General features: G+C 40.1%; 2 protein-coding genes across 4 annotated transcripts; both read left to right on the top strand.

Annotated features, from left to right (window-relative positions):
- Positions 1-808: 808 nt before the first annotated feature.
- Positions 809-24,364, top strand: LOC146469966 (uncharacterized). Of its 3 annotated transcripts, none has more exons than XM_085122064.1 (4): positions 809-1,629; positions 23,259-23,349; positions 23,783-23,843; positions 23,956-24,364. In XM_085122064.1, exons 2-4 carry the CDS (start codon positions 23,290-23,292, stop codon positions 24,312-24,314), a joined length of 480 nt encoding a protein of 159 aa, XP_084978190.1. In that variant the 5' UTR covers positions 809-1,629; positions 23,259-23,289; the 3' UTR covers positions 24,315-24,364. The 3 variants fall into 3 exon arrangements, with proteins under 3 accessions (XP_084978190.1, XP_084978188.1, XP_084978189.1); XM_085122062.1 differs by lacking the exon at positions 809-1,629 and adding an exon at positions 16,279-16,623; XM_085122063.1 differs by lacking the exon at positions 809-1,629 and adding an exon at positions 22,993-23,157.
- On the top strand, positions 12,116-14,155 carry LOC146469967 (adenosine receptor A3-like). The gene has a single exon (XM_085122060.1). The coding sequence runs from the start codon at positions 12,413-12,415 to the stop codon at positions 13,406-13,408; it is 996 nt and encodes a 331-aa protein (XP_084978186.1). The 5' UTR covers positions 12,116-12,412; the 3' UTR covers positions 13,409-14,155.
- Positions 24,365-25,034: the final 670 nt, after the last annotated feature.

Genomic DNA, 25,034 nt, shown 5'->3' on the forward strand with positions numbered 1-25,034 from the left:
ATTCATCAGGCTAACAACTACAATAGATCTCCAGCGCCGAATACACTGCTATAGCCCCTCACTGTTTTTCTGGCTTCTATCAATTGCACTTTCTTCCTGGTGGTACAGGAACACGCTTTCTCCGGCAACAGCAAACGATAGGACTGTGTCAGTCTAGGCTCAGGCCGGCCTTGTGGGGAATTCTAGCGATGAGCCCTCCCACTCAAATCAAAACGGTATGACTCAAGCAGCAAACATTTCATTTATTCATACTTTTTATGTCCTAGTTATTTATGTTTCATAACTTTCAGATCTGCCGGTGTTATTTAATACTACTTGGGAGGAATAATCCAAGATCCAAGACTACTGACCGTCACGGTCCTTTCTATGTCATGATCAGCAAACAGTGCTAATGGTATTTCGCGATAGCAAACCCTAATTAAACGTTCTAAAGATGTATATTTCAATAAATAGACTTCAACAATGACGCGTCTTAATCTATCTTCTTGCTTCCTGGCGAGTACGAGATCGAGATACTAAAGCAAAGGAAAGCGAGAAAAGGTGAACTGAGCGAAACGGCCTGCCTAGAATCTAAGTGGTGTTCTTGTGCAATTGTTGACACCGCTTTTTCTCTAAGTAAGATGTAGGCTGTTTGGGGCAATACAAGACGCACCTCCCAACAATATGAAGTTTCATAGCACTATATGAAAGTGGCTTCAACCTGCCGGCTCTCGATGCTGTGAGATGAAATCTCGACATTAAAATATTTTCTTTGGCAATTAAAATTTCGGTCTTAACGAATTTACGGCCTTTTGTCAGAAGAGAAGGAGGGTAAACATAAGACAGGAAAAAGTAATTAACGTTTCTACCACGTCTTACATGCGAGGATTGTATATTGCTTTTTATTAATAACCACCTTTACAGAGCAGGCTAAAGTTATGTTACTCCTTTAACTTCTAACATGATGCATATGGTGCTATCAAAGCCTTGTATCGCAAACACGATGTTCCGCGTCTTGTCTGTTTTCATGAGCACAGCATTTAATTCGTTTCTTCAAAAGGTACTTGAATGTATCTCGATATTTTGGAAGCCTCCATGCGTACAAAAATGGATTCAACCCAGAATTTGCATGCACTAAATTGGCCGAGAGTGCATAAAACAGAACCACCAACGATAAATTAGGTTGGCATGACAAACAAAGATACATTATTATCTGCACGATCAACCACGGCATGAAGCAGCGTAGGAATGCGCAAATGACAATGGCGATAGCCTTGGAGAGTTTTTTCTCTCTTTGAAATATCTGTTGACGGTTAGAGTTTGACTGTTCGTTCAACTGTCTTGCCGTCTTGGAATAGCTACGAAAGCGACAAAGCAGCACAAAGTACATCACTAACATACAAAGAAGAACGAGAAATATTTGCAAGTTGTAAAAGGTTCCCATTATGATGTAATGTTCGCATAACAGATAAAACGCACATCCACACAAGATGCAATAGATCCAGCAAGTTACTGTGGCCATGCAGACTCGCTTATTTGTAACTTTAACTCGATAATGCAGTGGAGTCACCAATGCAAGGAGCCTGTCGATGGTGAGAAGAAACACGTGACCAATGCTAACTGGTGTTAAGAATCCACTGTCCACCAAGGGTAGGAATGTTGGATCTTTGTGGTAAAATACAGTGAAACCCAAATACACATTTACTGGGCAAATGAGCAAACCAACTAAAAGATCAGCAATGGCCATTGATAAAAGAATATAGGTTGGAGGCGACGATCGAAGTTTTTTTAAAGGGTCTTTCAAAACAGATAGAATTACAAATGAATTTCCAAACACGATGATAGGAGACATGACTATGGAAGGAACAGCATACGTTGCGGATACAGCCTTAGAATATCCCTCACCTAAACCCAGCCATGCGTTCTGTAAAGCCTCTTCGCTTGAAGTATTCCAATAGTTGAAGTAACCCAACACTGCACTGAGCCATATTGCAAAAACGAAACGGTTAATTACGGGTGTTTCAAATGAGGTATTCTTGCGATTTGCTCTTTTTTTTGTCAACCGTGGAGCGCAGCGCGCACGTTAGTGAATTCGGTAAAATCTGCATTCTAGTGTCATATCAATCTTAAAATTATTCGTTTTAAAATTTAATGAAATTTCCATAACAACAACTGAATCAGATCTTCTTGACGCTGCTGAGTACTTGAAGAGCCAGCAGCGTTTCGCAAATTGTTGTTTTGAATATTCAAGCTGTTATAAAGCTCTTCGTTCTCTAGCTATATCGGTTACCTGGCCGCTGGGTATAGTTGAAACACTAAGAACACAAAAGATATGTAAATGAAAATAATAATAATTCATCTTAAATTTGCAATTTGTATGTTAAGCAAAGTGGCTTTCACACTTAAAAAGGTTTCAAAGAAATCCTGACCATTAACATAGTTACTGCTGACGTAGTCTTGTCTTTGCTTTAAAAACAAACCAGCAAGCAAACAAGGAAAAAGAAACAAGACCAAGTTACTGAAAAGATTCAGTATTGACGCTGGCCTTTTTATTCTTCGATTAAAAGAAGCTGGTGTTTTCAAACACACACAAACACAAACTCCATTAAGCGAACACACCCAGATCAAATGAATGTAAATATATGAAACATAATTTTCAACTGCGGATGAAAGATAAAATAGAAGAAAGATCTTCGCAGTTAGTACGCAGCTTAACCAGTTGCGAAAAGAAAGCCTGGAAAAAATTCAGGCTTGATCGGGATTCGAACCCATGACCTCTGCGATGCCGGTGCAGTGCTCTACCAACTGAGCTATGAACCCATGACCTCTGCGATGTCGGTGCAGTGCTCTACCAACTGAGCTATGAACCCATGACCTCTGCGATGCCGGTGCAGTGCTCTACCAACTGAGCTATGAACCCATGACCTCTGTGATGCCGATGCAGTGCTCTGCGACCTGTCACGATAGGAAATCGCCCCCTTCCTCAAACTAGGAAAGATATCTCGTTATCACTCAATGATCATTTAGAATAGCAAGCAGCTACCACAATAACCAACAATAGAGCATGTGTAATTTCAATAGAACGTCCAGTTACTAATCGGAACCTTAAATCACACGTCCTTTCAATAGATTGTCCGGTTACTAATGGAACATTTTGTACATTAGAACATATGGTCGATATTTATCTGGGCAGTATTTTTGCATTTCAACAGAACAGTAGCCTCCCACGCAGTGGTTTTTAGAGGACTCGTATTGCCTCCTTCCCACAAACGCCAGCTGCTCAACCAAGTGCTACATTCCTTTCCCATTTTCCTATTGTTTTACTCCCCAAGCACCCTAGCCAATCACCATCGAGGCATATAACCCGGGAGTGAAAGCAAGGGGAACAGAGCGCGTGCGTTGTGACCTTCGCCATGTCGGATGTCAAAAAGAAAATTCTGGAGAGCTCAGGGCTCAGAGTTCACGTTCGTAAATGAATGAACGATGCGAAGGAGTTACTCAACAAAGGCGATATGGAAAGCATCCGACTGAAGCTGAAGTCGCAAAAGATTAACCAGGAAAAACATCAGAAGGAAATTGCATCGCTTGATCAAGAAATCGCAGAATTATTGGAAGCCGACGCAATCGAAAAGGAAATCCTAGAGCGCTGCGAGTTTAACGCATCGCTACAAGAAACGATCTTATTGATCACCTTATGTTTTTCGCTCCTAAGCAGGAAGCGAATGATGTCGAAGAAACGGTGACATTTTTTTGCCATCGGCGAGTCCGCAAGGATCTTTCCCTGCTCAAAATGGTGTGAAGGGCACAAACAAGGCAAAGCTACCGTACTCACGTTACCTAAGTTTACAGGGAATGCTACAAAATGGACAACATTTTGGGACAGGTTTTCATCCGCAATTCACACGAGTGAGGTTCTGAATGAAGTCGAAAAATATTAGTATTTGAAATCATTATTGGAGGGCGCTGCAGCCGAAACCATTTCTGGTTTACCTCTCACAAGCTCAAATTACAGCCATGCAGTCGATCTCCTAAACAAGCGGTTCGGAAGCAAAGAAGTTATCAGGGAGCTTAAGCATCGACGACGAATGAGACGACGACGACAGAAGTATGACGTCATGTCTGTAAAGAGTGGGTAGCGGGTTTCGTTCTCGGCGGGAAAAATAAAAACTTAAGCAAAAGCCCCAAACGAAGACGACCTGAAACCTCTCGTTCGAATATGTCGTTTAGAGATATGCGGACTCTTCTTCTCCGGATGCAAAACGATGGTGCGATTGATGATGAAGAATTCATATTACTGTATCTTCGAGCAAACTATCCATTTCTGATATTTCCACATGAATACCTGACGCTTTCTCCTCGTCCCGTAATTTTTGGGCTTGTTTTGCAGTCAAGAGAGAGTACCTGTCACGGACAGCTCTGGCAGAGACTCTGAACTTTGGCTGGTCAATGGCATTCAGCCGCTGGGCAATAGCTTCCCAAACCTTTCCCCTTTCCGGGCTCCTCGGTTTGAAATTAAACGGTTCCAAGACAAGAACTTCACCACACATGATGACATCGTGCTCCGTTGACCACTGAAAATATTTGTTCCTGTTCGATAATAGAAAAATAGAACTTTAGGGCCAAATTTTTAGCAACCTTAAGCAACAATTTACTTCACTAATAGCTGATGTAAGTTAGTGGCAAACTACCGAAGAATGACATCTGCAAAGCCCTGATACTTACCCTTTCTTCGAAGTGTCTTGCGAAGAAGCCATGTTGGATTTCCTGAAAAAATACACCCGTAGGTGGCGCGTTCACAGAATAAGTTATAAATAACAAAATGCGATAAAAACAGGCTTTATCAACCAATAACGAATCAAATAATCCATACAAAATAAAGGCAGAGTATACACCGAGTTTTCGCGAGTTTAAACAGGTTATTACTTACGTTTTCGAGAGAACGCCAACTCACTCAAAATTCAGTCGTCGACGTACGCACGACGACGGCTTGACTGAGACTGACATGCGCAGTTCATTCAAAGCATCACGAATTTACTTCCGGCCCGTCGTCGTCCTGTCGTTTGTCGTCGATGCTTAAGCTCCCTATCATTTCTAAACACATCGAGATGTTAATGCAGCTACCAAAAGTGAATAATACTGGTGATCTTAAACAATTGCGGCAATTGTTGGACAAAACAAAGTCGGCTGTTCGAAGTTTGCAAGGAATCGGAATTTCCATTGACACGTACGGAACATTCCTAACCCCAGTGATCATGGCGAAAATTCCTCAAGGGTTGCGTTTGATTTTGAGTCGTGGTATGAGCGACGAGTGGGACCTTGACACATCAATAAAGTCGTTTGCAGAGAAGTTACAGGTACAACAAAGGTGTGTTCTCGGTCCAGTGACAGATCAGTCGAAAATGAGGGAAAAACGAGAGTTTGGATATGGATTACGGTTCGGTCAAAATAAGAGACCCCCTCACGTCTTCGACACTTGTTTCATACAGCGACAGGCCTCAAGAACATAAGGAAATGTCGTGTACTTTCTGCAATGGACAACATCCTTCGACAAAATGCGCTGTTGTTACGGAACCAGAAGCGAAGAAAAAAATTCTCCGCCAAAAAGGGCGATGTTTTGGTTGTTTGAGGAGTGGTGATGTGAGCCGGGATTGCCAAGCCAGATGTTATATTTGTGGCGGGAAGCATCATGTATCGCTATGCAGCGTGCAAAACTTTTCACCATAGTTCACGCAAGCAAGAAGAACCACTCAGGAACAAACTGTAAGTACAAATTTGTATTGCACTCAAGATGTTAAGAATTATTCTGTTTTGCTGCAAACTGCCACATCGAGGGTCGGAAATCCTAATGGAGAAAATTCTTGCCATGTGAGGGGTCTCATTGATTCATAAGTACACGGTTGAGGAACAAGTTAGGCCTGCCCTCATTTGGAAGTGAAACAGTTCTGATTAAGACGCTCGGAAACAATGAAGCCTCATTGAAGAAATGTGACATTGTTCAATTCGCACTGGAATGCCAAGATCAGTTGAAAGTGTTTGTCAATGCTTATGAAGTTGAACTGATTTGTGGACCCATAGCCAACCAGACCATTGAGATTGCACAGCAAAGTTACCCTCATCTACAAGGCTTACCCCTTGCTATGATTGGTGCTGATTATTACTGGTCCATTGTCCAGAACCATGCGGTATGGGGGCAGTGACATGGACCTGTAGCGGTTCGTACAAGGCTGGGTTATGTTTTAGCAGATGCATTGTAGAGCTCACCAAGTGTTAACATGTTGCATGTTATGAAGACAGAGTGTTAAGTAGTTGAAGAAGACTTAAAGTCAGTTGACGTCTCTCTGAAAGAAGAACTGAACAAGTTTTGGGACTATGATACTCCTGGAGTGAACTGATAGAGAAGAAGAATTCTATGAAGATTATCTTGCCAAAGTAAAGTTCTTCCCTTTAAGGAAGAACACCCTACAATTCCAGACAACTACTTGGTAGCACAAAAACGCCTCAGCTCCTCATTAGCAAGATTGAAGTCCAAGCCTGACATACTACAACAGTATGATGATGTCATTAAGGATCAACTGAACTCTGGTGTTGTAGAATTGGTTGACAAGAGTCTTGATCAAGACGTCATACCAGAAACTGTGCATAATATTCCTCATAAGGAAGTCGTGAAGGGAGACAGAACTACTACCAAACTACGAATAGTGTATGATGCTAGTGCTAAATCTCAGAGTGAACCAAGTCTGAATGACTATCTACTCCCTGGTCCAGCCTTAACACCATTGATCTTTGACATTCTCCTACGATTTCGTCTCCACAGAGTTGCATCGATTGGTGACTTGGAGAAAGCATTTTTAAATGTTGGAGTGAATCCTAAACAGAGGAATTTGTTAAGGTTCTTGTGGATAAGTGACATCAGTTCCTTGAATCCAGAAGTCATTATCTTTAGATTCACGCGGCTTGTGTTTGGCCTTGTCTGTTCACCATTCATTTTGAATGTAACCCTGAGAAATCATTTAAGCAAGTATGAGAACATTGATCCATGCTTTGTGAACACTGTTGTCAGAGCTCTATATGTGGATGACTTTGGATCCGGAAACGATTCAGTAAAGGACTGCTTCGAACTGCACGGAAAATTGAAGTTGTGATTCAGAGAAGGAGCTTTCAACATGCGAAAATGTGCATCGAGCAACGAAGAACTCAATCACTTGATTGAGAAGGAGGAAGTTAACCTGTCATCATCAACTCAGCCACCTTCGGAAACCAGACCTCATCAAAGTGATGGGAGTCCCATGGGATAGGATACAAGAGAGCTTTAAGTTTGATTTTGCAACCTTTGCTACGCAAGCATTGGATGGAACACTGACATAGCGGAAACCGTTGAGCATCACTGCTCGATTTTGTGATCCATTAGGCTTGCTGTCACCAGTTATGTTGCCCTTGAAGTGTATGCTTCAAGAGATATGTCAGCTTAAGATTGGCTGGGATGAGGCCCTGCCAGAAGAACTCTGTTTAAAGTGGAACGAAGTAGCAGAAGACATGTTGAGCGTTTCAGTGATTCGTGTCCCTCGCTGTGTCCTAGATGGGATAGAAGCAGAAGATGTCACGTCGATTCAGCTACACGGCTTTGCAGACGCGAGTAGTGACAACCTCTAATGTCAGCTATTCGCAGCTGTTAGCCTCTAAAATTAGGGTGACACCCTTGAAGGGGGAAACAATTCCTAGATTGGAATTGATGGCAGCATTGACTCTAGCAAACCTGATGACAGCTGTTTACAAGGCATTGGCTTGTTCCGTCAAGATTGATGCTGTGTTCAATTGGATTGATTTTCAAATCGTATGGTGGTGGATTAATGAAGAGTCAAAACAATTCAAGCAGTTTGTGTAGAATCGAGTGACAAAGATTCGAAGTCTCTGCAGTAAAGGACATTGGCGATATTGGCCTTCTGAACTTAACACAAGTGACATTGCCTCGTGAGGAACTAAAAGTTCCGATCTTGTATCCAATGAGCTATGGTGGAGAGGAGCACCATTTCTAGAGAAGGAGAAGGATCAATGGCCAAGCCCACCTTATTGTCCTGTTGGTGAAGGCACCCTTTCAGAAGGAGCTACAGGGAAATAGAAGAAAGAAGATGCAGATGGAATCTCACGAGTAATGACCGTATTAGTCCAAGCCCCTGAAAACTTCTCTGAAGCCGTCCAACCAGAGAGATTTAGCAGTCTCAGCAAGCTTATCAGAGTAACCGCCCTTGTATTGAAATTCATCAGACGGATTGAAAGAGTTCCAGAAATGCATTAAATGTTAGTTCACAGGAAATGAATGCCGCAAAAATTCTCTGGTACAAAGACGTTCAAGGGAAACTTGATGAAAGGGAAAGATCTAGTTCGACTTGGGAACAGTTAGGAATCTTTAAAGATGAAGATGGAGTATTGCGATGCAAGGAAGGATTCAGAATTCCTCACTTCCATACTCAGCTAAGTTTCCAGTCCTGTTACCTAAAAAGCAGCACTTCACAAGATTAGTAATTGCACAAAGTTATGAAAACGTGAAACACAATGGGGTTAGAGAAACTCTCACTGAAACTCGGGCACAGTTCTGGATAATCAAAGGACGACAAGCTGTGAAGGATGTACTCTCTAAGTGCATTACATGTAAGAAGAAACTTAAGGGAGAACCAAGAAGAGCCATTCAAAGCGGTGACCTTGTGCACGTATATGCAGACAAAACACCTAGACAGCAGTGGAGAATGGGGAAAGTAGAGAACCTGTTGCGAGGAAGAGACAACGTTTGTTCGCGCCGCCGAAGTGGCGACAGTAGACAAATCGCTTAGCAGGATTCGTATCAAACGTCCAATTCAGAAGCTCTGTCCTCCTGAAGTTAATGTGTTTGATGACGGAGCAGCTGATATGGGAGCTGTCCAGTGTGACAAAGCAAGGAACGTTTGTGTAGTCAGAGATGAAGATATTCCAATTGTGGTTACTGCACCTTAACTGTCAGATCTAAAACTGTGAACATTGGACTGAATTTAAAGAGTTATCTTTACAGTTTCGACTTATGATTGACTCCTTCAATCAAGGGGGAGTGTGTTGGAAACGAGTAAGAACTGGAACTAGTTAAATTCGCACGCGATCATTTTGTAATCGGATTTCTCGGATTATTCTTGTTTTGAGTGTGACTCTCGAAGGAACTCTGGAACATTACTCAGGCTTCTAAATGTAGCGGAATGTATCTTGTACGTCGTGAGTAGCGGAATTCTTTCTCAAGGAATGTTATCATGTAAATCTTCGAGTTTATCAAGTTAAAGAGTTTGGTCAAATACAACATATACCACGATGAACAACAACAACAACCTCTTTCTCGACAAAGCTTGTATTAGTTGTGAAGTATCTACGAGGTTGACTGTCACTCTGCAACTAATAAAGTTGCTTTGTCCAAAAAGACCTCTCCTTTTGCTGTCTGTTTTCGCCATGGAACGAAGAAGCTAGACCTTGTACCTCTGGCAATTTGTTACAAGTGCCGGCTGCCAAGCTAGTTTGCTCTGCCGATTTTCTTCCCCGTATTCCGCGCTAGCAGAGCCTGTTGCTAGTTTTCGGTCCACGCACCGATCACAAGTAATTCGCAAGTAATATTTGCTCGCCCCCGAGTACCGGTAAAGTCGCCGAGATAAGCCAAACTCTTCTCACTACGCCGGCAAAATAGCCAAAAACCTATCGTTACATTTGTCCGCCACGTTACATTCGTATCGTTACACAACTGAGCTATCAAGCCAACTGGGAGCTGTTCATATTGTGAGTTCGTAATATACCCGTGAAGGATGAATAAATGAATGTAAACATATGAAAGATATATTTTGAACTGCGGATGAAAGATCAAATACAAGAAAGATCCTTGCAGTTATAGTACGTAACTTAAGCAGTTGTCGAAAGCGGGAAAGTGATCTTTCATTCGCAGTTCAAAATATATGTCTCATATATTTACATTCATTTATTAATACTTCACGGGTATATTACGAACTCACAATATGACCAGCTCCCAGTTGGCTTAATAGCTAAGTTGGTCGAGCACTGCACCGGCATCGCAGAGGTCATGGGTTCGAATCCCTTTCAAGCCTGAATTGTTTTCAGGCTTTCTTTTCGGAACTGCTTAAGTTGCGTACTAACTGCAAACATCTAGATCAGTTGATAAAAGGATCATTTCTCCACGTATAATAAAAAATTCACCGTCAAAAAAGACTGAGGGAAGTCAATGAATAAACGAAATCTGAGGTGACAAAATCTGAACAGTGATTCTCATGTTTTTAGTCTCTTATTGTGGTGGACCGCATTTACAAGAGATCATTCTCTCTAGACAATTGGTATTCTGTTGTAAGCATATATAAATTCTAACTAATTTTTTTGGAAGCTCAATATCGAATCCTTATGAAACAAAAGATCTCCTATTTTCATTGTGTTATCAAAAAGTTGCCACAACGAAGTTAAACAATACAACTATTTTTTAGTTGTTTATGAGATGTAATCGAACGTGTTAATTAATGTACTTTTGTGAGGATTTGTTAAACACAGTACTAGTGAGGAGCAGTGACACAGCAACGGAATCTTGTTTACTCCGTCAAGGTTTATTCTCCGACTGGTTTCGTCTGATAACTACAGACTTCATCAGGGAGTTTGAAACAAGATTACATGCGGAACTTATTTATACATAATTTTTACAACACAAATGACGTTTTCGTAACCTCTGTGTGAACAACAGAACAACCGGAAGAAATACGTGCAGGATATGACTAAAATCCTGCGTAGAATGTGTGATGCTTAATTTTGGGACTCACGGATTTAACGTAATTTGCTTAAATTTCCTTGTTGGTTGTCTCTGATCAGTTGTGCTTCTTATTGCGAGTTTTGCTTGGCAACCGCAACAACCCTCCAAAAGGATTAAATATTATCCCGTACTGCTAGTTCTTCTCGTACCATCTGCTTTATCCTTGCTCTGCCCAGTCTTCCGCTCCTAAGCTATACGATAGTTCCTTTTTTCTAGTACAGTCAAACCCTGTTATTACGGACACTGTTGGGACCAGAAAAAGTGTCCTTATCAAGAGGGCTAATATTAAGGAAAATGTGTCAGGTGGGACCAAGAAAACTGTCCGTAATAACGAGTATCGTCCGTATTAAGCAGGTGTCCGGGTTCCACTGTATTTTGTTCGTTTTTTTTAATACTTTATTGTAAGGTCTTAGCAATGTCAATCTTTTATCTTTATATCTGTTTTAGTGAACAAAATTGTGTTGTAAGAAGTGTTGGAATATATTGTAATTCATTACAGTTCTGTAAGCTGGTAAGAATAAAAGCGATCAATAAATAAATAAATAAAATACAATATTTATCTTGCAGCGCAGTCTTTACTAGTCTGTGTGGTCCCCAGGAAATTTTGATCACGTGCAAAAAACCGGACTTTACGCGCGTACGACTAAAATAGAAAAATACTTCACAGGGTTTCCACGTGATCAGCAAGGGAACAATTGGGCCTGAAATGACGTCACTAGCAGTTTACACTTTTTACATTTCAATTACACCAAATTCCAAATTGTTTTTTGGTGAAATGTAGCCGTGCCCAGGCTGTTAAAAAATCTACGTGAAGCAAAAGCAGAATCAATCGGAGTTGAAAACCAAAATAATACAACGGTATTTTTGTTCGCGAGAAAAATACCTACTTCATTATATTGCTCACCTCACCTTCTTAATAATGAATATTGCACTCAATAAGATTCATAAGAATTTATATCGCTGACCCCAGTAACAAAGGAAACGGCCACTTGCGTGGTTCTTCGCTTCGGCGCCAACAATTGTTAAGATACTTCAACCTCCCTACTGTTCTCAAGCTTTGTTTTTGCGCTTGCGGTCTGGAATAATTCCTCTCACGAAAACATTTTGCCCATCTGTAAATGCTAAACTGTCAGCGTCGGTACTTAAAAATGTCTTGTTGGTTTGTCTTAACATTTTTCCCTCAGAGGTAAAAGTCACCAGTTAATAATGTTCAGACGAAATAAACAAACAGCCAATATATCTGTGACAGTTACTTTGTTTCCGTGTTGTAATAACTCGTCTTTATTTGCAGTCTATAATTTTATTTGAAGTTGTTTTACTAAGCATAGAAATTAATATTTCAAGAATGTAGTAAATATTATGACCTCAGTTACCGCTGTAAAGCGAGTTTTTTAACTGAACAGCTCTCCAATTCAAAGATAACATGTAAACCGTGACCGAATACAATATTTATCTATTCAATATAAATAATTGTTTCATAATAAAAATTCATGCTGTAACCGGGATAAGAATATAAATAACACGGTTTGCGGCACTTGGAAAATTTAAAAATCCTAGAAACTGTGTGTCTTTGAAGCAGCTGGCATTCAACGAACCCAAGAAAAAATCACAGCTCGACTTTAAATGGCAGCTGTTGTAGGTCATTATGACTTCTGGAACATGACGAGCGAGAAAGCTTTACAAGAAGCTTGGCTACATCTAGAAAATGTGAAGCCTTTGTCGGCTACCAGTGCTGTTCTCTCGATAGTAATGTCACCTGTAATCGTGATTGGAAATATACTAGTCCTGTTAGCGGTTTGGAAGGATCCTCTTAAAAAACTTCGTTCATCGTCTTCTAACTTCATTCTGGTTTCCATGGCCTTCGCCGATCTGTTAGTTGGTTTAGTAGTCTGTCCGCTCACCGCCTACTGGGGCTGGGTGATATTTTCTAAGGAGAAATCGCCATTTGATCTTTCCGTTATCTTTGCAATCAACGTCTTTTCTGTCAATGTGAGCTTTGGACACATGCTCCTGTTAACAGCGGATAGACTTTTTGCTGTGGTGTCTCCACTCCAGTACCGATCAAGGGTTACAAAGAAGCGACTCCTCATCGCAAGTTGTATTTGCTGGTTGTACTTCTTGGCTTTCGGTTGCTCATTTCTCATGCTACGCGACTACTTTGCCATAATGGGAGCTGTTTACAATGTGCAACTTTTCTTGATTCTTTTCAGCATGTTAATTATGTACGTGGTAATCCTGTTCCGCTTTCACAGATATTCCCAAGTAAAAGAACAGGAAGCCGAATCGACAAGAAGTCGTTCAATCATCCTTCGAAGAGAAAGAAAACTCTTCAAAGCGATAACTATCGTAATCTGTGCATTTCTCGTCTGCTACATGCCTTGGTTCATAGTTCAGATGCTGATTTATTTGTGTATACCATGTCATCCTAATTTGTCTTGGTTGATGATATCTTTCGGGTTTTCAGGCAGCTTAACGTATGCAAACTCTGGATTGAACCCAATTTTGTACGCGTGGCAACTTCCAAAATACAAAGAGACGTTCAAGTATTTTTGGAGGAACCAAAGAACATGGTTTGGCCGTCGAAGAACTGTTAACATTAGTGAGAAATACTATAATTGAAAGCTTAACTGAACTAAGAAATACTAGCTCATGCCCTTATTTTCGATTCATTTCCACCTTTTCATCTTCATTGAAAAAAAAAAGTTTCCACCTTCTCTCATAAACATCCAAGCGGTTTATGGATATCATTTCGTTAATGTATTTTAGTTTAAATTACTTGTTAAATCTGCTCATTCGAGCGCGATTTACCGGTAAATGAACTGGAATTGTCGGCATTGTAATTGGGTGGGTTAGATATATATGTCAAAGCCGAGCGTGTCGTATTTGGCTCCAGCTGGAATTCTACTTGTACGAAACTGGAGTTCTTGTAGTTTATCCTTCTGGGCTTTTCTGGGCTTCAGGAGCAATGACGAAACAGAGTTAACCAGCGCCTTATAAATCATAGTAATCAGTCGAGTGAAGTAGTGTGTACAAAGGCTCGGATGGAATGGTGCCGGGATGGTTAGATTTCAGTCCGCCAAAAAATTCGCTTTATCTGTTTTTAAACCCGGAGAAACTTTTCAATTTGTTTGGGTCTAAAAATAAATAAATAAATAAATGAATGAATAAACATTCACTCTGAGAGAGCAGAGGGACTCAGCAATTGGGCAGTCTACCTGATTGCTGGACGTAAGCGGACTCAGTCATATCAACACAAAAGAAACATAACCAGTCAAATATATTAGTAACAATTTGTTTCCATGTAACAATAACTAGTCATTGAAAGTTGTTTTCCAGATCATAGGGAAATTGTATGATGCGGTAAATATTATGAGGTCGACCGGTCCCGGTGTTGCAAAAAGAAAGGTGATTCATATGAATGGCTTTCAAATTCAAGCTTAAGGGCAAACCATGCATGCAGATAAGAATAAAAAATAGGAAGCTATTCAATAAAAATAATCATTGTTTTTAGTAGACTCTCATGATAAACTTTAACCCCAGTTGAAGTCGGTGAAAAACGGAATAGAAATGACTTGGAAGACAGAATTCGAGAGCTTTAAATAGAAGGATTCTTTTTTTAAGAAGTTGATACTGTCTTTGGAAGAACAGTTGTTTTTTCTCCGAAATCGCAATCGAGCTCGACATATTTATTCAACAGTGCAGTCGTTGTAGGTCATTACAAGTTCTGGACCATAACAAGTCATAACAAAGAATCATCAGTTTTAATCATGACGAAGAAGTATGTTCAATATATCAGGTGGTTTCCCTGATTGGTGGAAAATGCGTAGTTCATGGGGCGTGTTCACAATAACAACAGGAAAGAAACAGTCAAACAGCCGATATATTAGAAAGTGTTTGTTTCCGTGGAGTGGGGTGGACTTAAAGGTATTACAGACGTGAGATCCATGGGGCGTCTTGTTTCTCTTTCATGGCATGTCAATAAACGTTTCTGAAAAGCTTCAGTAGATTTCATGTCACGACATTTTAGCAAAAGATATTTTACGAAGCTCGGACCGTCATGCCTCTTTCACCTGCACCCTTAGGGTCTTATGACGGGGAAGACGGGCATTACTTCAAAATGCACGCATTGTTGATTTTCCGTTCTCATTAATGAGCGCGCATTTTGTGCAACACTATCATTTCATTATTGCCAAGAGCTGTGGTTTGCCATCTACACAATAGTCTAACAAGACCATGGCTATATTGCCAGGTTCGGAAAGTGTTTGGGAAGCAACGTTTGACAATGTTCTCGAAGCCATGCCAGCCCAGTTTGGTTTCGATTTTTATTTTATATCTTTGATCGCCGCTGTGGCCATCCTATCTTTCGCACCAGTGACAATTCTTGTTAACATATTTGCATTATATACCTTTAACAAAGATCCAAACAGGGAGCTTCACGTCGCACCTTCTAACGTTCTGCTGATGAGTCTTGCTCTCTCTGATCTTTTTGTTGGAGCTGTTCAGTCGCCATTGACCGCTTATTATTGGCTCGCCAGTTTCATCTCAAGGAAGACTCCGTTTTCGTACACAATCATGCTATCTGTGAACGCATTCGTTTCGATCGGTCCAATATTACATCTGTTGTTATTGTCTGTTGATCGTTACATAGCAATAGTCTTCCCTCTAAGGTACGTCTCAACAGTTACTAAGACACGAACGTACGTCGTTGCGGTGTGTATATGGTGTTATTCCTTGACAGCTGGAATTACCTCGGCTGTATTGAATAGAATCATCTCAAGCGGAAGTTTACTTGCAGCCCACGTTGTTATTCCGTACGCTTTCATGATGTACCTCAACACCAGAGTCATTACCGTAACACGAAGAACGTCAAGAGAATTTAATGACAGTGTGATTAATAGACAAACTCAATTCTTCATTAAGAGGGAACGTAAAATTTTCAAGCTGGTTTTAATAGTTCTCGGTGTGTTTACAACATGTTATCTTCCCTGGTTTATTACAATAATATTGGCCCTCTCGTGCAACACGTGTAACTCGACAGCTTTGGTGTATACCTATGGCATCGCAGGAATATTCCTGTACGTTTCCCCTCTTATTCATCCGTTTCTTTACACGTGGAGACTTCCCAAGTTTCGGAAGGCGCTTTTACATTTTTTTGAGTCGAGACTTATGAACGTGAATTCCACGTCGCAGTACGACTTGAAAGCAAACACCGTTATAACGGACAGTCGGGACATTAAAGTCAGAAGTATTACAATGGAAAGCCTAGCATAATGAAGACCGTACTTATCAGTATCCTGATGATGAAGAAAACATTGAGTATTTTTCATGCGTCATTTGTGCGTTCATCGAGATATCAAGCACACGGAAAGTTTGGAGAGCACGAAAGATGCGTAAGAGCCGGTTGCTCGAGGCGTAGCCTAAAGCAACTCTAGCTTCTTGAGTGCTCTCCAAACTTCCCGAGTGCTTCATATTTCGATGAACGCACAGGTGACGCATGGACCAGTTGTTTAATAACATTTTCAACGAGGTAGTTAAAATGTTTTATCTCGACAAATTTGTTTGCTGACGTCACCAGCGTGCACAATGGGAGTATGAAGTACGCACGCGCAATTGAATTTGATTACACGAATTTAAAAGCTATGTTATAATATATTCTTGTCTCCTGTTTGTAAGGAGTATCTCAAATCAGATTCCCATCAAAATCCCAGACTTTGGCTGTAAAATGTTACAGACATATATGTATTTGGACTTGGGACGTCACACGTCAGGCTTTCAGGTGTAGCTAGAAAGGTCACGTAGTAGATTGGCTTGAACAGACAGGCATGCATGTCACAGTAGGGTCCTGGTTTGAGATGCCATATCGGGAGTAAAAAAGTTCAAATTAGTTTCAGCAATAGTCAAATAATATGCATTTTGCTGCCTGCTAATTGCAAGATATTTCATCTAGCAATGTAAACTCAATGAACGCCCTCCAGATCTAAGAGGCTACCTTAGCTACTCAAAAGATTCAAAGAGTTATATCTTGAATCGATCGAACAAGGCAGCCTCAGCTAGTCAAAAAACATGGAAATCCAACCTCTGAATAAATGAATATAGACCCTAAAAACCACTGCCACTTATTTGTTATGTCCTCTCTCTCACGCCCTACTATAAGACAACTAACTTAACTAATTAACTTTAACTTATTGTGAAAGTAGCTCACATATCCTTTAGTGAATTAATGTCAACCTCGTTCCCAGGGCTTTTCCCTTCTCGTGGGGGGCGGGCGGGCCCGCCCCCCACGAGAAGGGAAAAGCCCTGGGAACGAGGTTGAAATAATGTGGAATTTTTTTTCTTGTCTGTATCAGGTACTACTCTTTGTAAATTTTTTCTGTGCAATAATGCTGTAATCTGTTCATTGTCAATAAAATTTTAATTTAGAAAGACAATTTTGTTACTGTAATGAAAAAGATTAAAAGGCACAAATTAGAACCTCCTGTGGTATGATGACACTGCAAATGAAGAGTCTGCCAAAAGCACTACTTTGGCCATGCTATGATGTCATACCATTGTACTCTATATAGCTACGTATATCGGCCATTAACTGTCTTTAAATGGCCAAAAAAATGTAAATCCATCTTTCCCTTTCTTCATCTTTCTGTATTGATGACTCGTCGTCTTGGGGGGTTCCCCTTATTTTTGTCTATGACGTTAGGATTTACGTCAGTTTGTGCGCAAAACATCAAAATTTCCGGTGAAGACAACTGCTGTGTAGAGAGTAGCAAACTCGTCTTACTCAATGTTCATTGCGGAATTTTTCACTGCAGAACACAAAGTATGTATGTTTTTTTACAGCTATTTCAAAAAAGTCGAATTTTAAGGCCTCAAGCTTAGGCAATCGTGAGGGTAGTACTAGTATGGGTAGCTGTAAATTTTGTAATTTGGCTGTAATGTGTTCATTTGTTATTGTCATAGGATGGGAGAAAACATAATAAATATTTGCCTCTGTGATTTGTTTCTAGTAGGGGTGCGCCAAAGCTGACTTTAGTAGAGTTATAAATAAATTACCCACGTCACCTTGATTGTCACGTAGGCTTTCTCACAATGTCAATTGAAATAGCTGTATGTTAGAGGCAGCGTTAACGACCGCTATTACGGCGTCGGACTTGCAATCAGGAAGACCCGGATTCATTTCCAGCACTGTCCAACTTAGAGTGATTCGCTCTGACGAAGGGAAACGCTAGTACTCGAGAGTTAGCCCTTCATCAGAGCGAATCCATGCGCTCTGACGAGGAGCTAGATGACCAAATGATCAGTACTTCATGTAAGCCTACGAATAATGTCCCGGGACATGACCAAATTGCCTTATTCTGTTAATAAAACTAAACATTCGTTTCCACACCCCCGCCGACACATCACCAAAGTTTTTATTTTATTTTATTTTTTTTTAGAAAACTAACCCCAACTAACTGGTTGGAATTAGCCAGCGTAATTTTTCTCAATAAATAGGGCGCCGATACAAACTTACTGATGGAAACACTCTCATTTATGATAACACCTTATTCCAAGAATTGTTTAGTTATATGCAGTCAAGTAACCGAGGTTATTCTTGCAGTGTAATCAGTTTTAGTTGAGTCGGTTTATAAGTAAGGATTGCAGGATATGTCAAATAGAATAGCTTGGCAAACTTTGAGGCCAGAGAGATTTTTATAACGAAGTTTTAGTCTTGAGATTAAGAGAACTTCGAGAGCGGTCGAGATGTTGGGGACAACTTGAAAACACTTGAAACCCCCCGATCTGCGGACTACGCCACGGACTTTTACCTTTTTACATTCATTTTTTAACATTCACAATCCCCTGCATGTGATTGTTTTGAAAAACTAACTGCAAATAATATACTCTCTAGTGACAGGATTTTGAGCTATCCTTCTCTTGGGTTTATCATTTGGTAGTCGGTCCATGGAGTACACCGTGAAGTAGTCCGTCTGGGAGTGCGTGGAGTAGTCCATGGGTTAGGCCGTGGAGTAGTCCGTGGAGTATTTCACAACACCCAAATCTCCAACGAACGGCAGGCTGGGGTGTCAGATTAAAGCTTCAACCCAAGGGGCGTTGGAAGCCTGGAAAATTATGTGCTTGATCAATCAATCAATCAATCATGATCATTCAATCAATCAATCAATCAATCAATCCAACGAGCACTGTCCAGAAGCCTGGGAGATGATATGGCTTTTTCAGTCAATCAGTGAATCAATCGATCAATCGATGATTGATAATAATAATAATAATAATAATAATAATAATAATAATAATAACAATAATAATAATAATAATAATAATAATAAATATAAAACTTATATTGCGCATATACAATAGAAATATTTTCATATGCGCTTAACAGCAATAAGATCAAATTAATAAATCGGTTAAAACGCTATCATAAAAATGTATAAGTAAATCAATTAAAAGCTATCTGAAAAAAGTATGTTTTGAGGGCTTGTTTAAAAGAGGTGAGGATCTGAATGTTTCTGATCTCCGCCAGAAGACTGTTCCATAGTTTCGGAGCCGCCGACTGAAAAGCTCGGTAAGCAAGTGTAGGTAAGCACCGCGCTTTGGCTGGTACCAACAGAGTTGCATTCCTGGACCTAAGATTATATCTTGACTGGGGAGCGATAGCGATAAGATCGACCAAATATTGTGGTGCAAGTCCTTGGAGGCACTTGAATGTTAGCAGCACAATTTTGAATTCAATTCTGTATTTGATGGGCGACCAGTGAAGATCTTTCAAAATGGGAGTGATATGACAGACGCAAGGAGTGTTAGTGACAAGTCTCGCAGCAGCATTTTGAACTCTTTGAAGTTTATTCATATGGAAGGCCATATAAAAGGAAGGCCATATAAAAGACTGTTGTAGTAGTCCAATTTACTAGTGATAAACGCGTGGATAAGGGATATGGCAGATTGATGAGGCAAATACTTTCTCACTGATCCTACGTAAGTTGTAGAGATAATAAAAAGACGAACTGCAGATATTATTGATATGGCTAATCATATCAAGATTAGGGTCAAACCATGATCCCAAGTTTTTCACCTTTGTTGAAGGACGTATTCGAGATTCACCAACAACAACTAGTAATTACTTTCTCGAGTTGCTGTCTTGTTCCAAGAATAAGAAATTCTGTTTTGTCAGGATTAAGTTTTAATCAGTCCATCAGCATCCAGTTCTGTAGATCACGAATGCAGGATTGTATAGATGACACGGCAGCAGTTTCGTTGGTGGAATTACCAGGTTTAAAGGCCAAATATAACTGAGTGTCATGGGCATAGGCATGTACTTTTGGCAAGTGGTTGTTGACAGTATTGAACAGCTTACTGGAATAAATTACGAATAATAGAGGACCCAGGCAGCTGCCTTGGGGAACCCCAAAGTCGATGTTGAACCGGACTGATAGTACACCATCAACTAAAATTTTCTGAAAGCGATCAGATAAATACGAGGCGAATCAGTCGAAGACTTGTCCAGATACACCAAATTCTGTGCACAAACGGTTTAAGAGAATTTGGTGGTCAACCGTGTCGAAGGCAGCGCTGAGGTCCAGAAGGATAAGAAGCGTAACGTGTTGTTTATCCATACTCATTAGAATATCATTTTTAATTTTGAGTAGGGCTGTTTCAGTTCTATGGTTAGGACGATGTGCTGATTGGAGCGTAGGAAACAGGTTATTCTTAACCAGATAGGACTGTAGCTGATCCGCTGCTGCTCGTTCGACTAACTTAGAAACAAATTGGAGATTACTTATAGGACGAACATTTTTGAAAGCCAAATCAGAACCACACTTCTTGAGCGTAGGAGTTACAAGGGCCTCTTTCCATACGTCAGGGAAAACACCAGACTGTAATGACTGGTTAATAATAACAGTTAGCAAGCGCACGAGGTCATCCAAACATTCTTTGACTACTTTCGTGGGGACAGGATCCAGAGGGCACGATTTCGTTGGTACACTAACCACAAGTTTAAAATAAGTAAGTAGTACTTTGCCTGTTCAAACGAGGAAACACGAAAGCAAACGTTTATAGTTTATAGTTAATAGTGTAATATTGCTAATCGCAATGGGCTTCGAAACGCCAGTCCACCGAAAAACCTTACAGGAAAAAATAGTGTGCCAAAGGGCAAACTTGATAATTTTTAACTAGCACAAGAGACACTTTTTCAATGTAATTTTAACAATTAAAGATAATTCATGGATGCAATGAAAATTGTAATAGTTAACTGATAGTTGTAACTGCAGAAACTCGGGTTTTTGCTATTATGGATCTTAGCGTGTGTCTAACTACATCAACAGTGCCAACAACAACAACAAGCTTTATTTGCATGACTATAACAAATACAGTATTGCAAAAGCTATTCATAACTAATTATTGATTCGTTAACTAATACAGTGAGTGCCCAGAATAGCTTACGGACTACATTTATAAGCAAACTAGAGTGACCACTTCGCGTCCTTTCTCTTTTAACGTTATTACGCGTGGCAACAACAAAATTGAAAGCTTAGTACTAGGACAAAACCTGCATCTCGTCATGCAAGAGAAGAAAATGGCGCATATTTTGCTTACGTCACCTGGTTCAAAATGAGAGGGAGTTCCAGGGAATACGAGCCGAAAGCTTTTTTAACTTTGAGATGAGAACTTTCAACTTTTTTGTTATCACAAGTCCCTTTAGCGTTTAATTTATCATTCTATTGATGAAAAAAATTCAGACAAATTCAAACAAATGTATTCACGAAGGCCTCCTTTTAAGTTAAGATGTATCGTATGGTATTGTCTCTTGACAATAGCCTATTTTAGTCTAACAACACTTAGGGTACATCTTAATTTAGGAGAGCTTCGTGAATGTAGCTCCAGGGCATTTTTCGAAACTTTTCAGAGGCAAAGTCGCTTATTGGGGCTGGCTATTCACTGCCGGGTTTGGTATATGCTAAGACAATTATGCACCTCAACGTCGGTGAATAGTGGCAAATATTTACAATATTCATTAGTCCTCTTTTACTTGACTTCGCACAAGGCGATAGTTGACATTTCCCACCCTTCACGATCCACATTCTTCGGGTTCTCCTCACCTTTGCTGGGAGCAGTTTCAGTGACAGTTAGAGTCATTCAACCAAGATATTGTTTACTTGATCGATGATTTTTTTTTTTCGGTCAATGACACAAGCGTACTCGGAGAAAGAAACTCCGAGTTCTCCCAAGAGGAGTCGAACCTTTGACGTTCCGATTACTAGTTCCTGTGCCACTGACTGAAAAAAATACATCTATCATTTATTCACCAGGCTTAAAACAACATGACATTTCTTTTACATTGTTTTTATTACGAAAAATCGGCCGCACCTAAGGACAAATATTGCATAATGTACCTGAGTGGGCCTGTAGGCGCCCAAGTAATTGGTCATGTAACTACCATTTCTCTGTGATTTTTTCGGCGAAGCTAATAAAATAAAATGTGTCACTTCGTCTCTTCCTGGCAAACCGAGCTATGAACCAACGCAGTGCGTAGGAGATATCAAAGTGTAAGCGACCTAATCGGTCATCACAGTTTCAATTTATTTTAGTGAAATTTGCTGGCTATATTTAATATTTAAAATTGAAATGAAATATACATGGCCAAAGGTTATGGTTATTTAGGAACAAGAACGCCTTCACAAAGAATGCCTCCCATTATTTTAAGTATCAGTGAGCCACTGCACGTGCTTTCGGAAGGAAAATTTCACGACAACTGACATTACCTAGTGCAAAGAGCCATTCTGATTAGTCATTTCATATTTTACGAATCAATCAAATCTCCGAAAAAAACAAAAAAAGAGTTCTCGCAAAGTTGGTTTCTATTTAGCCATAACAACCTGGACCTCGTACAGTGTTCTGGTATTAGAGCTAAATTTCCAAGAGTTTGAAAAGTTAAATATCACTCGAGGGGTCAGAACAAAGTAAGCCTCTAACTTAATAAAACTTGACCAAAGGATATGGTTATTTAGGAACAAGAAGGCCTTCACAAAGAATGCATCTCATTATTTAAAATATCAGTGAGCCACTGCACGTGCTTTCGGAAGGAAAATTTCACGACAACTGACATTGTCTAATGCAAAGGGCCATTCTGATTGGTCACTTCATATTTTACGAATCAATCAAATCTTTGAAGAAAAAAAGTTCTCGCAAAGCTGGTTTCTATTTAGCCATAGCAACTTGGACCTCGTACAGTGTTCTGGTAGTACAACTAAATTTCCTAGAGTTTGAAAAGTTAAATCACTCGCGCGGTCAGAAGAAAGTAAGCCTCTAACTTAACGAAACTTGTTCGCTTGAACCGTTCTTGCTTCTGATATACGTGACCTAAACTTGAAAGCGTAAGTCACTATGGAATTCATGAATACTGCTAATTCAATTAAGTATATCCTCGCTGAAGGATTTTTTTTCTTCGTGTTGATGGATCTCAATATTTTTTTAGGTTCCATTTCTGCTGCGTACCGATTCTAATCATGTTGCGGCAAGCACTTTTGATCTTACTTGCCACAGGGATGCTACAAGCGGGGAAACGGGTAAATAATACTACTCTGGGTGTATGCTTAAATTTTATGCTTAAAAACATGTTCGAGGCAGTGCTGATCCGATGCAGAGAAGGTAACAGTCAACTTTAAGTTAACACAAACTTAAAAAAAAAAAACGGCCGAAACGGGTATAAAAATCAACGTGGAAAGTCCCAAGGCCAGTAGCTTGACTTGACCAGCGAAACTTTAGACTTTCCCGATGATAATGTGTATTTACAAAGATTAGGGATACTTTACTGAAATTTGTTGACCCAAAGTTACACGCGAAGTTTTTAGGCAGCAGTTCAAGGCGACTGTACCCCAGAATCACACGACTGATGTTTTCCTTCCGTCACCCAAAACAAAGAAAAAAGAAACGATTAGATTTTGCTGTACACGCCGGGTCTATAGTTTAACTGCAAAAATTATGTTTATTTTTTATTAGAGGCCACTGGCACATTTGTCCGGGACTATTGGAGAAAGTCGTATATACCCTGCCAACACAGGTAAATAAATGTAAATTGTTGACAGACATTAATATCAGCAGGTTAAGCCTAAAGTTTTCAGTTGTTGTTCAGTTGATCCTAATTGTAATTTTACACGTCCTTTTCTCGACAGAGCTAACCGATTTTCGGTTGGACAAACCGTTTCGACGGTTCACGTATAAGGATGGCCGATTAACAGCCACGGTGGACGGAGTTTATTACATCTACGCCCAAGCTTTTTTCGAGAGCTATCCAAACGGGCCTTCGCTTCATAACCAGGTGGCTCTTTCCGTAAACGGGATACCAGTGAGCGTATTGCAAACGGGGTTAGGTGGATCGGCAGACTATGGATCGGTAAACACCGGTAGGATAGTGCCGCTGCATGCGGGTGATTACATCAGCCTTGTCACTATTGATGATAGCAGGATGTGGCTGACTCAACATCACACCTTCTTCGGAGCTTATAGAGTCGCCAAAGTGCCGAAGGCATGAGGAACTGCATGTCTCCGTGAAGTAGCAGCCTTTGTAGTGAAATGGTCGGTTTATATTAAAGGGGAGTAAAAAAAAAAGTCTTGTATTTTACAGCTTTACAAAAGGAAATGTTGCGTGGTAAAATGAGGGAATAACTGATTAAAATAAAACAAGAGTCAAACAGTGGTTTATTCGCTTAGCGAACGATCAGGGAGTTGTTGATCGAGTTGCTTTGAGCAGAAGTGTACGAGTGTAAACAAGCTAGTAAAGAGAAATTTATTTGACGTTAGATTTCATATGAGTGAGCGCAATTTCCAGAACTTGAATTTCTCTAGAATTTTCGGAATTTAAAATTGACAGGGTAAATTTTAATTTTTTTAATACCGGTTAATGCTGAAATATTTGAATTCTCAGCAACTAATTGTTTCTTACAACCTGAATGCAGGTTGTGTGGAGATGAGTCAACCAGTTGATTAAAAAACGAGCTGAATGAAAAAGGATTTCTTAGCGACATATACCTCCCCTTAATCAATATTTACGTTCTTGAACCGAGCGAAATTTTGTTGGTGCATGGAAAAAGTTTCAACTGTCTTCCTTTCGTCAAAAATCATTGAATTATTGAAGATGTAATGTTCTTCTGTAAATGAAACGTACCGTAAGTTGTGACCACGCAAATTATGGCCTTTTAGTTGTAATTCTCAATGGTATCGTTGGCACGTAACGAAAATAAAGGTTTTCCTT

This window comes from Pavona decussata, unplaced genomic scaffold (assembly GCF_977016875.1).
Source record: "Pavona decussata unplaced genomic scaffold, jaPavDecu1.1 SCAFFOLD_114, whole genome shotgun sequence".
In the NCBI taxonomy this organism is placed as follows: Eukaryota; Metazoa; Cnidaria; class Anthozoa; order Scleractinia; family Agariciidae; genus Pavona; species Pavona decussata.